The 14241-nt window shown below is 35.0% G+C and overlaps 1 protein-coding gene across 1 annotated transcript; it reads left to right on the top strand.

Moving 5' to 3' along the window:
- Positions 1-9313: 9313 nt before the first annotated feature.
- Positions 9314-13711, top strand: LOC105974882 (arginyl-tRNA--protein transferase 2). Its single transcript, XM_013000041.2, has 6 exons — positions 9314-9674; positions 10665-10703; positions 10950-11100; positions 11376-12440; positions 12832-13126; positions 13332-13711. Exons 1-6 carry the CDS (start codon positions 9527-9529, stop codon positions 13446-13448), a joined length of 1815 nt encoding a protein of 604 aa, XP_012855495.2. The 5' UTR covers positions 9314-9526; the 3' UTR covers positions 13449-13711.
- Positions 13712-14241: the final 530 nt, after the last annotated feature.

Genomic DNA, 14241 nt, shown 5'->3' on the forward strand with positions numbered 1-14241 from the left:
TTAAAAGAATATCATTTATCAACCAAAAATATGTGGTTACTGTATGTATACCTATAGCAACCATATTAATATTATAGCGACCATAAATTTTAACATTAGCGAGTAAAATGTTTGTCGCTGATAATTACATCTTTAATGACCATTATTGAATGGCCGCTAGATCTATGTCTTTAGCGTCCAACTGATTTGCAAGTCACTAATACTTTTAGTAGCCACCCTGTTGTGACCACAAGTGACCAAGCCTAATTTGGTCGTTATAAGTTTCAGTGACCATTATCTTGCTTTTAGCAACCATAACGAATCGTCCCTAAAAGCATTTTTTCTTGTAGTGACGCAACATAAATTCATAAAATACCACATTTCGAACCCACAAATTACGCCACACACGGCAGCAACTTGGAACAAAAGTAAGGCCACAATGCCCATTCATAAACCCAAATGAATACCTCAACTTGCTTTCGGCCCATGTCTCATTTCTCGGCAATGCACGTACAAGCAAACCAGCCCGAGAATTCACCGTCTTGTTTCGAACAGCTGCAATTAGGCTCGATCACTCCTCGTCGTTCGAATCTGCCTCCAATTGCACCGCAGCCAACATTCCCACCGGTTTCTTTCCCGACTTTGCTTTAGTCACGTACGAGCATTCGACGAAGCATGGACGCTCTTCATCCATAATCATCAACCCATCGAGAAATGGTATCACCGTAGCCTTGGCAGCAAGTAGGAACAGTATCACATCGAAATCATCTAGTGGTACGGCAGTCAATCCGCACTGCCCTTTCCAAGAACCGATCACTAGATCGACAACGGTTCTGCCTTTCACCGGCCCCGCCTCTGAATTTACAGCCTTTACTTGACTTGCATGTTTTGAGAGACTCAAACCCAGCTTCTTGACTTCTCTCTCGGCAACGAAGTTGTGTGTTGCTCCCGAATCAACCATCGCCTTCGCTTCTTTGCCATTGATCAGCACCGTAGCATACATCAAGCCCTTGGTGCCGTTGGGTGCCTTGTCCACGACCAAAGCACTCAACAACTGAATCGGATTCGCACGCCTCGTCTCGTCCGAATCTTCCTCACTATCCGACTCCCGCATCAAAGCATTCAACTTGCTCCTCTTAGGACAGTCCCTCATCCGGTGGTTGCCATCACATAGAAAACTGCCACGGTTTTGTTTGTTGACGACAGGTTGTCCACCGTTCTTGGTTTGCACCGTGGATCCTTCGCCATCACCGCTCTCTTTCTGCTTCCAATTTCGGCCACCCTTGCCACCGAACTTCTTTCCCTTGGACTTCTCCTTCTTCGAGCCTTCCTTATCGGAATCATCGGCCCCCATCACCTTGTAATCGACAAGTCGATCTGCTGCCGAAATGGCACTTGGCAGGTCCTTCACACCTTGTCTCCGCAACACGGTTTGGGCCCATGGCTGCAATCCAGCCATGAAGTTGAACAGCTTATCTTCATCGGACATATCACGTATATCAAGGAGCAGAGAACTGAAATCCTTGACATACTCCCTCACGGTTCCCTTGTGCTTCAATTGCCTAAGGGATTCCCTTGCAATCCAGCCCACGTTGCAAGGAAGGAATTGCTCTTTCAACTCCCGTTTCAACACCTCCCAAGTCTCGATCTTCACTCGGTTGGCACTTGCATCGTCTAACAAACAAGCACGCCACCACAACTTTGCATCACCCACGAGATACATACTTGTAATGGTCACTTTCTCGCGATCCGGAACCTTGGTTGCCTCGAAGTAATTCTCCATATCCCACACAAAGTTTTCGACTTCTTTGGCACTGCGCACACCATCAAACGCAGTCGGTTCCGGCACACGAACTTTGGATCCCGACGTTCTTCCCTCAGAACTTGATCCTTCATTTTGAACAGCCCTTTTCAACACCATCAAATCCGTAAACATTCCCTCAAGCTTCGTCTCAACGGCATCAATGAGGAGTCCCATCTCCTCGGCAACGGACGTGAATCTGCCCTCCACAAATTGGGGCAGATCGTCTAACGATCTTGACAAACGATCGATTTGTCTCTTCCCATCAGCGAGCTTTTGCAAGATTGGTGGATCCGTTGCATCTAGGGGCGGCCCAACCAAGGCTTCAAGACGCTGCAACCTTGATTCCATCTCTAGCATCATCACACGAGTAGGATTTGGATTTGTCGAAGATCCAGAATCTTCAGTCATGCCGAACAGCAACACGTTCAGAACCCTTGAACCGGGCTCTGATACCAACTGTCACAGGGATTTCTTTACTCAAGAAATTTCCGCCCGTGCGGCCTGATTTGCCCACCAAATCAATCAGCCTTCCTCTCGATTCTCTTCGCACAAAATGCACAAGCACAAGTCTTTTAAGCCAACATAAACGAGAACAAGAGTATGCAGCGGAAAACAACACACAAGCACGTTTACGGCAAATGCCCAACCTTATATTAATTTCCCACAAAGAATACAAATGAGACTAAGGTGCACACACAAAATCCTCACTCAGAATGCCCACAATTACAATCTGAACTCTCTAATGCCAGATGGGTCGGATTTGTGCACTCATAGCCAAATAAATACAAGGAAGAAGGTAGTTTTCACATGGCAGCACTAATACTTGACACTTGGCTAACTATTACAAGTAATAAGGGGCAGTTTTTCATGCTTTCCAGGCCTCAACCGCTCCGTAACTTCCCTCAAATCCGCCCACAAGGCTGATTTTCGAAGCCCATCTTGATCGGGCGCGCGCGCGCGCGCACCAATCGGCCAAAACAGCCCGGCCGGTTGCTAGGTAGCCCATCTGCCTTGGCTTTTCCGCACGTTTTGCTTGCCTTGCCCATCACTTGCTAGTTCTTTGCCCACACGGTCATTAGCACGCCGGCACATCGGGCTGCCTTTGTTGACTTGTCAATCGGTCGTGCCAACTTGCCCACACTTGTCAAGTCGTGGTCGATTTCCTTCGAACGTTTGTTTGCCCAAGTTATCGGCCACATGCCGATTACTGCCCACGCTTGTCCGCATTTGCTGCCGAGCAACGCCCATGCCAGCCACAAGTACTTTCGATCACCGTTCCCACTTGAATCAAGCCGATCCTTACTTTCTCGGACAAACACCCCAAATGCTTGCCCAACACTCGACCACTCATTGGCCGATTGTGTGGCTGTCTTGTGCCAATCTTCACTTGGCACCATTTCTCGGCCATGACTTGGCCACACTCGAGTCATTACCGATATCACCGACTAGGGGGTAACACTAGCCCTCAAAAGATTAACAATCTATTTGTTGAATAGGTAAATGGTATATGATCAATTTTTTTAAAAGGCCACTAGATTATTCTTAAATCTTTTTTTTTTTTTAATGAAAAAACTCGTTAACCATACAAAACCAGAAAGTCATAGCATTAATTCGGGAAAATAAAATACAGTACTTGAATTTTTGACTAAACTAAGTTAAAGTTTGAATACACTAATAATCTATGTATATACTATTTATTATTTATTATCATTTACAAATGTTTCTTTCATTTTATGTAGTAACACAAATAGCTCTACATATATTTTTCTGTTTATATAATTCTAAGGACAAGTATGTAATTCGGTTAGTACGGAATTTAAGGTCGGTGGGTGTTGAGTAACTGTTCATACTTGCGTTTTCTTCTTTTATCTTTTTTTTTTCCCACATAACTCCTAAAATACTTTAAATTTACAAATATATATTATTCATATTTAAAGTAGATTGTAAGAGCTTTCTTTGTAGGAGATATTATTTAACTATACTATAATCATCGTCTAGCTCATCCATTGCTAATACTATGAAGATGTTAAGGGAGTATGAATATTCCTTTGGTCACAAATCAGTTTTGAAAAAATGTCGATTCTTTCCATCAAAGAGGATTTCTACACACATAATAATACATTTTTTTTTTTCATCAAAGAGGATGCTTAAGGTCCGATTTGGCTGTCAAGATAAAATTAGCTAAAATAAGATTAATAAATTTATGAAACCAATTGTATTATTGGATCTTGGAAGGTTCAATACAAAATATGTCTAAAAGGCAAGATAAATATAAAATATGATAACATAATATTTGCAGGTCGACTTGACAAGTAATTGGTAGGAGCGAAAATCGGAATGCAAAAATTCATTCCGATTTCGGAATGCCTTGGAATTGGCGGAATTTGGAACTTCCATTATTTTATAATACCATATTCCAAATTTTGACATAATGCGAATTTATTACAACATTTTTTTATCTTTTTCGAAATTTTGCACGAAAATGCTAGAAAATTCAAAAGATGGACAAAAGCTTAATAAATAAAATCACATGTAGAAACAACAAATTGAAACAAAGATTTTCTCAGAAGGAAAAATGGAACATAGAGTTTCTGATACCAATTAATCTTTTGTAAATTTTTAATTTACTTGACCCTTTGATATTTATATTTTTTCATATAAAATATAATGTAAGTTGTATTATGAAATTACAAAATATACTGTAAAACTATATTATATATTCAAAAAACAAATTAAAATATTCGGAACTAAAATCTGATCGAAAATCGGATTTTTCAGTAATTTCCTATACCATTTCGATTCCGTTCCAAAATAAATTCGGAAAAACTGGAAATTGGAATGAAAAATATGATTTCAAATTCAGATATTTTCGGATCAGAAGTATCAAATTTTGGATATTCCATTCCGATTCCACCCCTAATTATTGAGGATATCAAATACCAAACAAAGTCCAAATATTTAGGCTCTGATTGGATCATGGATTTTAAAATGTGGAAAAAGAAAATCCAGAGGAAAAGTATTAGAGTATATTATATTATAATAACTCTTGTAATATTAGGATTCTATTATGATTATATTACCTTGCATTATTTCTTCTATATATATTCCATGTAAATCAACCCATAACATAATGGGGGTTTCTATTCTATTACCTATTATTATTTTCTCTCTTTCTCCAATTCTATGCTTCCTATATGGTATCAGAGCACCAGGTTTTGTAACTTAGCCGCCTTTCTTCTCCATGGCGGTGACCACCCAATTTTCACCAAGGATTTCACTACTGCTGGATTTCGCGGATTTTTTGTTCAGTCATCACGTTTGGAGTTTATTCGTTCTGACTGCGGGAGCGTGTTAGCAAGGGATTGTCAATCTTCACGTTCGTCACGTTTCGACTGCGGAGGCGTATTAGAGTATATTATATTATAATAACTCTTGTAATATTAGGATTCTATTATGATTTTATTACCTTGCATTATTTCTCTATATATATTCCATGTAAATCAACCCATAACATAATGGGGGTTTCTATTCGATTACCTATTATTATTTTCTCTCTTTCTCCAATTTTATTCTTTCTATAAAAAGGAAATCAAAGATTTTTGAAATTCCAAACTTGTTTGGTTCCTAGGGAAAGTGGTGATTGTGGACAATTATTTTCCTTAATTTTATTTGGTTTCGAGGAAAAAAGGGAAAATAACAATCAATTATTAAAGGGGTAGCTAGAACAAGTACCAAAATTTTCTTACTTCAATACTACCAAGTTTAATACCATATTTTAAAGAAGTTTTTAAAGTTTTTTCTTAGATTAATACCACAATTTTTTTTAATAGGAAAGTACTAAAATATCCCCATCAAACAAAATACAATTTATTCACAAAATATCTTTTTTTCTCATTTTAATACCAAAAATTAAAAAACTCTCTTCTTCTCCCCCAAACCCAACCCTCTCTTCATCTTCTTCATCTTCTTACAAACCCTCCAAAAATTCAAAAAAATCAAAACCTCACAAAACCTGTAAAATGGAGTCACAAAACAATAAAATGGTGGTTTACATGGAAGGAGAACCCATTAAAGTATGTATTCATGTTTTTTTTGAGATTCAAAGTCGATTTTGAAGATCTTTTTTTTGAAATCCGCCTACAATTTTCGAGACATACATGTCGAATTTTTGGTCAATTTTCGACACCAACTTGTCGAAAATTGTATTTAAAAAAAAATTAAAAAAAAATCGACACTTACATTTCTAAATTTCTCAAAATTTCGACATGTATGTGTCGAAAAAATACTGAAATTTTTATTTATTTTTTTATTTTTTTAATACAATTTTCGACAAGTTGGTGTCGAAAATTGACCAAAAATTCGACCTGTATGTGTCGAAAATCTATGGCGGGTTTAAAAAATAAAAATCTTCAAAATCAACTTTTAAGCTAAAAAAAAGACATGGATACATTCCTTAATGAGTTCTCCTTGCTCATAAACCATCATTTTATTGTCATTGACACCATTTTGTAAGTTGTGTAAGATTTTGATTTCTTTAGTTTTGAGATTTTTTTGAAGGATTCGTTGGTAGGAAGAAGGAGGAGGAGGTGAGCTGTTTGTGAAGAGGGAGATGAGCTTGAGGGAATTTGTGTGTTTGGTACTGAAGAAAGAAAAATGAGATTTGTAATGTGTATTTGGTTTTGATTTTCATTAAGGGTATTTGTGTCATTAAATATTTATTATCTATTTTTTTTTGTTGGTATTAAAGTAAGAATTTTTTTGTATTTGTTCTAGCCACGCCGTTATTAAATGAAGCAATTTTATTTTTTATTAATAAAGACTAAAAATAAGAGAAAAAAACTATTATGTTAAAAAAAAACTGTTAATATGAATATTTTTAATAATTTATTGGTATGATGTGTGAGGGAGAAGAGTAAGAAAGAATAAAAGAAGACATAAGAGAGAGAAGAGGGAAGGGGAAGAGAGAGAGGAGAGAGAAGAGGAATTACCTAACATTTTATCTTAAAGCTAAACATGAAAATCAATTTATCTAATAATTTCACATTTTTACTCATTATTTTCTTTGAACCAATCAGATCCTTAGTATGACTAATTGAGCACTTGGACATGAAAATGATAATAGCATATCACACTTTTCCACTATATTCCCCTCATTTTTCTCCAATAATCCAAAATAACATCAATTATGGTGTTTAGTAAGTCAACTAATTAAATGTGAGGTCGTCTCCAATTTAGGAATAATATACTAGTGACAAAATGCATGTGTAAAAACAACATCACGATGAAATAATGATAAATCATCGTGAGCGCATATCGTCTCGAGAGAAAAAAAAAAGAGAGAGGGGAAAAAAGAAAACGTGAGAGCACATCAAATTTTCAATAATAAAGTATTAAAAGTTATAATTATAAGCAGACATCAATTTTAAATATTGTAGAGTAAAATAAAATTAAAAGATACAAAATATGTTGTAATGAAAATTTGAAAAGTACGTGTTGGCTATTTAAAGAATTTTTTGACACTTTTGCTCGTGGATATTTCACGGTTTTGTAGAATCTATATTTGCTGAATACACTATGTAGTTTTACAACATTGATCTACATGGTGTATGATTTTATAAGCCGACATTTCACCATAAATTTCTTATCTATACTTAAAAAATTATATTAGCTTGCCGTTTCAATTTATTGCTTTTTAGAATGTCAATTATATTTCATACGCAACCTATATTTCCGGTATCAAATGCCCCTATAGTATAAAAAATAAAATCTAGAAAAAAAGGAATTGGATTACTTTCATATACACCTACTTAAGTAGTGAAATTACAACAATATCCGATTTCACGTATAGTATAACCTCAATAAATTAATACCCCGTAAATTAATATTTTTGTTTAAATAATATATTTTTTCTGTCCTGACTCGAGGACAACGTGTTAAATTAATAATTTCTTAAATTTATAAAATAATATATATTTGAACACTCTGATAGTCTAACATATAAATTAATTGTGCATGTAAATAACTCTTCAAATAACGCATAGTATATTTATGACGATAAATTTATAAAGACACAACAAAATATGTTTTAATTTTCTTTTATTTCTTTTTGAATTAGTTGACATCGCCTTGAATCTTATGCCTCATTTTTCTTAATATTGTAAGAGCAACTCCAATGCCAAATATCGAAATTGAATCATCAAATATTCACTTGGTATTTGAGATAATATTTTAATATTAATTAAAATTCTTCTACTTCACGATTATCAAATTAATTATCAATTGAAAGTTTTATGTGTAATTTTATTTGTAATTGCCACTTATGAACTTGTGATTGTATGTTTAGATAGTTACATTTTTTATAACTCAATTTTCAGCAAGTATATTTACATGCTAAGAGGTAAATTATTAAAATAGAACCCTCAATTGATAACCCGTTGGAGTAAAAAAATCTATTTTTTAGTGTGAAAAAAAACTGATTCCACAATATGGGGCTCTATAAATTTGAGTCTTTATATTATGTTACGAATTATTATAAATCGTAATTTGACTACACCATCAAATTTTATTAAATAAAAGAAGTTTAATAATTTAATTTTGTTCTTTACAAACAAAAAAATTAAAAAAAAAATCTGAAGAGATATTATGAACTTTAACGGTTGAATTGAATTTCACTTGATCTCATCGGTTGAACTTTTATATATATTTTCTATCTTGTTATTCCACTTCAATCCATTAGATGAAATTTCAATTGATCTTATACATCGAACATATCTAGAACGAGTATCGAAATAGAAATCTGAATATTTAATTTTATTATAGTTGCGCTTTACTTGTATTATTTTCCTCAAAAACTATAATAAAAAAAAAATGTTTTGATTTTCCGTCATTTGATTGCTTGTCAATTGTATGAAGATGTGTACATTTGATTTCAAATATATGAAATTGGTAATAGAGAAATTAACAACAATATTATTAACTTATTCAAAATTTAAATGTAAGAAATTGAGTCTTGTCCGAAGCACATGTGATACGAGTTCTATTAAATACGAGTCTTCAAACAAAGTATAATATTTAGAAATAAGTTTGGAGATTTTGCAAAAATCTAAAAATTTAGAATTCCTCTAAATTTTTGTTGGTATTGAATTTTTTTCCATAATTTATATATTTTGCAGTCAAATGAAGTTTGTTACTCCCTTGAAGTTTCTCTAGAACTTCCGATTTTGTTTTATTGTAACTCAACAACACAAATTATTAAATAGCATTGTTGATTTTAAGAGCTTCCATCGGAGAAATGGGCTAGTACACTATCATCATCAACCTCACCATCTTTTTGAGTTCGATTAAATATATCGACAACAACAATAATAATTTCATCAGTGCTAATAAGTTATTAATAAACATATAAATTAATAATCATTAATTTATTAATAATTTAATATTCCACTAAATTAATAGAATTTTGTTGGTGTAATTTATAGAGGTTACAGATATAAATAAGCTTTGGGTTAAACATTTCTATTTAACGAAGGTATCGACAATTTCAGAATGTAATAGGCCCCAAAAGAAAATTAAACATACAGAGCAAAACGAAGAAGAATCGAATCGATAGAACCGTGAATTGTCAAAAATTTCGAATCCATCTACTTCACAAAATTGCGATCAGTAGACAAATTGATAGACAGCTTAAACCTGTGTTCGTCAATTTTTGCAGTATTGACTTAATCGAATCCGTAAAGATCGGTCATGGCGGAGGCCAAGAAAAAGAGAGGCGAAGCTAGTACCAGCGGCGGCGGAATTGGTGGGAGAGGAGAAAGCGTAGTGACGGATTGCGGCCGCCAGAAAAGCACCTGCGGTTACTGTAAATCTGGTGCTCGGACCAGTATTACTCATGGTTAGTCTTCTCTTTCGCCTTATAGCTGTTACGATGAATGTTGAGCTTCCTCTCTTTTTATTTCGTTATGGAGTAGAGAGATTTGAACACAAGTAGATTATGTGAATCAAGTTTTTCATGATGCCAATGGTTGGTTGATCTTATTTATCGAGATTCCAAAAAAAAAAAAATAATTGAGCTGGATCATCTAAAAATGAATATAATTCTGAAAATATTTAATTTTCTAGGTGCATTTTTTATAAAGTCAAACTTAGGAAGCTGTATTTAAGAACATAAGATAACTGATCTCGAATTCGAGTGGTCAATGCCATGATTAAATTGAGTTAGACGTTCAGATGGAACCCATTTTATTGAAAAAGCCACCAGATATAATTTGCTTTCAAGATCGTTTTAGAGAACTGAGGCATTTCTAGTAAAGAATTTCATTGTTTATTTTATCTGAAATGCTAAACAAGCCAAGTGGTGTTGAAACACCTCTAGACGAGGTAACCAAACTTTTCGTTATTGAACACAATGTCATGATGAATTATAACAAGTTAGGACGAGCAGCATCATATTGCTTCTTAAAAATGGTGAAAGAATTGATAAATTAATCTGATCATATGCTCTAAATTCAATTAGGATAAGAGAGTAAATATGTGAGTTGTAGTTTTGGTATAGTTTTGCTGGCTATCTCTTTTTTCTCCCACATTGTTAATTATGAAAGACTGATGTCCAATTCAAAACATTAATAAGGACATGCCAGCATCGTCATAAGTGACTTATGCTGTTCAGGATATATATATATTTCTAAACATTAGTACACTGGCATTTGTGTCTTGAAGCTTATCTTTATGTTTCTAAACTTTTGATTTTATTGAACTAACTCCCTTATGTATTACTAGTAGATCGAGCTTACTCATTCCTGAAATGTGCTTCTACTACTCTACTTGAGATTATACATTTAAGTATACATTCCTGAATTTCCATATTTTTGTTTCCCTATTTTAGGTCTATGGCCGCAGAGTTTGACGGTAGATGATTATCAAGGTTAGTACTCTAGCTTCGTCTCTATAAATCACAGTGAGAGCTTCATTTTTTGTTATAACATCTTTTTTCGCTAATTTTGTTTATGTAATCTGTTAATGCACTTTCGACAGATGTTTAATACAAGTGTTTTGTTTTATTGTTTAATTTTCTCTTTCCTATTGTACTGCACTGCTCCATCTTTATTTGTTTTTCGCGATACGTTATGAGTTGGGTAGGATGAGTTTCTCACAGTTTTATTCGATGTAGCTCTCATTGACAGAGGTTGGAGAAGATCTGGATGTTACTTGTACAAACCTGACATGGAGAAAACATGCTGCCCATCATATACTATTCGTCTCAAAAGTAGTGAATTTGTTCCTTCTAAAGAACAAGTTCGAGTATCTAAAAGAATGCAAAGGTATACTCATAGCCATGCGTATTCTCTTCGATTGCAACATTATCACCGATTCTGCTTCAGATAAATTGCATATGAAAGTGTTCTAGGTGCCTGTGGCGGACATTTTAGACTTTTGTAATTGATCCTAGGTATATCCATGCATGTCAATATGTATATTTGATGCATAGGTATATCCGTGATTACGATACGAACTAATTTTTTTTTTGTTTTATATTTTACTTTTGTTATTCTACAACCAGTGAGTAATGTACTAAATGCGGATTAATCTTCTGCAGGTTTCTAGACGGTACATTAGATGTGAAGAAAACAAACAATGGGGAATCGTGCGATATTGCAATAGAATCTCCGGTAGTTGATGGTGGAGGCAAGGACGAAACCGACCAGTTTATGCATTTCTTGTCAGAGCAGATTAATAATTCAGTACAAGTATGCGTGAAAAGTGGGGAATTCCCTTCAGACATACAGTTGCCGAAGGCTTCCATCAAAAGAGTTGTACCAGCTAAACGAAACTTGCAAGCAGACAATTCAGAAGAACTCATGTTCTCATGCAGTATCGCCTTCCAAATTTTAGCTACTCTAAGACGATTCAAGAAAGATTTTCAGCACACGGAATCGAGTGAGCTTTCTCCTACAACGATTGCTGAAATTTTGGCAAGCCACTCAAAGCAGACAGCAGAAGCTCGTGGTTTGTCGGTCAGAGCTTGCAATGGACACATAAATTTCTATTCTTTTACGAAGCAATCAGATTTAATTGACCCTCGAAGAAGCATAATTTCCAAAACTGCCCCCACAACAAACATCAGTAATGAGAGGCCTTTGAAGAGAAGTTGTGGGGCCCGTGAGAGCCAAAGACATAAATTCGAGATTCGGCTGAAACAATCGAGCTTTGATTACGAAGAATACTCTCTATACAAGAAATATCAACTTACAGTGCATAACGACGCACCCGATGACGTCACTGAAAGCTCGTACAAGAGGTTCTTGGTCGACACTCCTTTAACATATATTCCGCCGAATGATAATAATGCTGCAGTTCCTCCTTGTGGGTTTGGCTCTTTCCATCAGCAGTATTTGGTGGACGGGAAATTAATTGCAGTTGGTGTTGTCGATATACTGCCAAAGTGTTTGTCTAGTAAATATCTATTTTGGGACCCTGATTTTGCCTTTTTATCACTCGGCAAGTTTTCGGCTTTACAAGAAATTAAGTGGGTTAACGAGAGTCAATTACGTTGCCCAAGCCTTCAGTACTATTATCTTGGCTATTACATTCACTCGTGCAGCAAGATGAGGTATAAAGCTGCTTATCGGCCATCAGAGCTCCTCTGCCCTTTTCGCTACCAGTAAGTGTTACCAATTTTATTTATTTTAAGAGCTTAAGATATATTTATTGAATATATATTCTTTTCTTTGCTTATGCATTTATGGATTTCTCATGATGAATTCTCATGAGCTTAACTTATATTGACATTCAAGATACGAATGTGTAACCTCCCTTAGTACCTATGATTATCTTTCTAGTGGTTCCACTGAGCATTACCTATTCAGATACTTGTAATTCGTCCCGGAAGGATCATAAAAAAGTTACACATGCACCAGAATCATCTAATGAATTTTCTCTGGTTTTAAATTTTGTCTATATTAATTGTTGCGAATTGTCCATTGACTTGTACCCTCCTCAATGTCTCTGTTGTTTAGTTATTGTTTCTGATTTGAACCATAACATTTTATCAGGTGGGTTCCATACGATATTTCAAAGCCGTTGTTAGACAAAAAAAAATATGTGATTTTATCTGATTATGCCACTTCACAAAACGGGGAGTCATTGCTACTGAATGTTCTTGATAGTCATATGGAAGATCAAGAGAACGAGGCCACAGATGATGTTCTGGTAAATGAGGATGAGATGGCTGAATTTGACTCCGATTTTTCTGACGACGAATCAGACGAATCAGACTCAGAAACTAATGGTGCCGATGTTAGTAATGTTTTGATTGGAGTGAGAGCAAATGTTCGTCGGAGGTTCAAGGTATTATGCAATTCCTCAATTTGATTATCATTTTTATAATTATTATCCTGTAGAAAAATCTGAATTAAAATTATAATAGAAGCCAGATCTTGTTTTGATTGTTCCCAGAAATTGACATTTAATAATCAGAGCAAACATCTTGAAGAAGATTTTATACTCTCGTTGTGCTATTATGTAACTGACCGTTTTCCGATTTTTTTTAAAGGACCTACGACATGCATTTGATCAAAGTCAGAGGAAGTTTGTAGAAAGCCAGATACAAAGATATGTTAGAGCTGTGGGCACAGAGCTCTCTGAGAAAATGGTATACTCACTAGCATGATGTATATATATTTTCATCGACATATTTATGCTTCTTCAACTCTCTGTCCATATCAAACGTTGCCTTATTATTCAACTTGCTGGAGTGCCGTTTCACTTTATTTCTGTACTGCTCAATTTAGCTACACATGCTCTTCGTATGCTTGTATCAAGAATTGTACTTCAAAATGGTCATTGTGGACTGTGGGAATCATAATAATTTACGCAATAAATTATTATGTAAAATTTGAGATGAGATGAATCCCAGACTTAAATTGTGTAAAATGAAGTCCCATATTATTTTACCCCCTTCCTTTTATATGTCTTCTTTAGTACATAAACTAAGGGTTAAGCCTACTAAACCCTTAGATTTGTAGATAAATGTTCATGACGTACACTTTATCGGATATAACATAGATTTGATCCGTAGTTGATGGCTAATGCACTATTGTAGATTCTGAAATTAGGCATGGGGTTGGGGGTAGGATACACTAGTAGAAAATTTGCTTATTACTACGAATTTGTTTGCTACGGTGAAAAACCGTAATAAAAGGAATTTTTTACTACGGAATAGTTTTGAAGTCGTAGTAAATGCTAGGATTTATCGTAGCAAAAAAGTATTTGGTACGGCCATTTATCGTAGCAAAGGTTTTGTCACGCCCGTATATGCTACGGGTAAATTGGTAACAAATGCGTAGCAAAAGCCTTTTTTACTACGAATTTGATACCTTTTGCTACGGTTAATGATCGTAGTAAAAAGCCATTTTTCTACTAGTGATAGGTGGCGGGCGGAAGTCCCCATGTCTAACCCAAAG

The sequence above is a fragment of the Erythranthe guttata genome, chromosome 6 (assembly GCF_056151865.1).
Source record: "Erythranthe guttata isolate IM_541 chromosome 6, IM_541, whole genome shotgun sequence".
Lineage (NCBI taxonomy): Eukaryota > Viridiplantae > Streptophyta > Magnoliopsida > Lamiales > Phrymaceae > Erythranthe > Erythranthe guttata.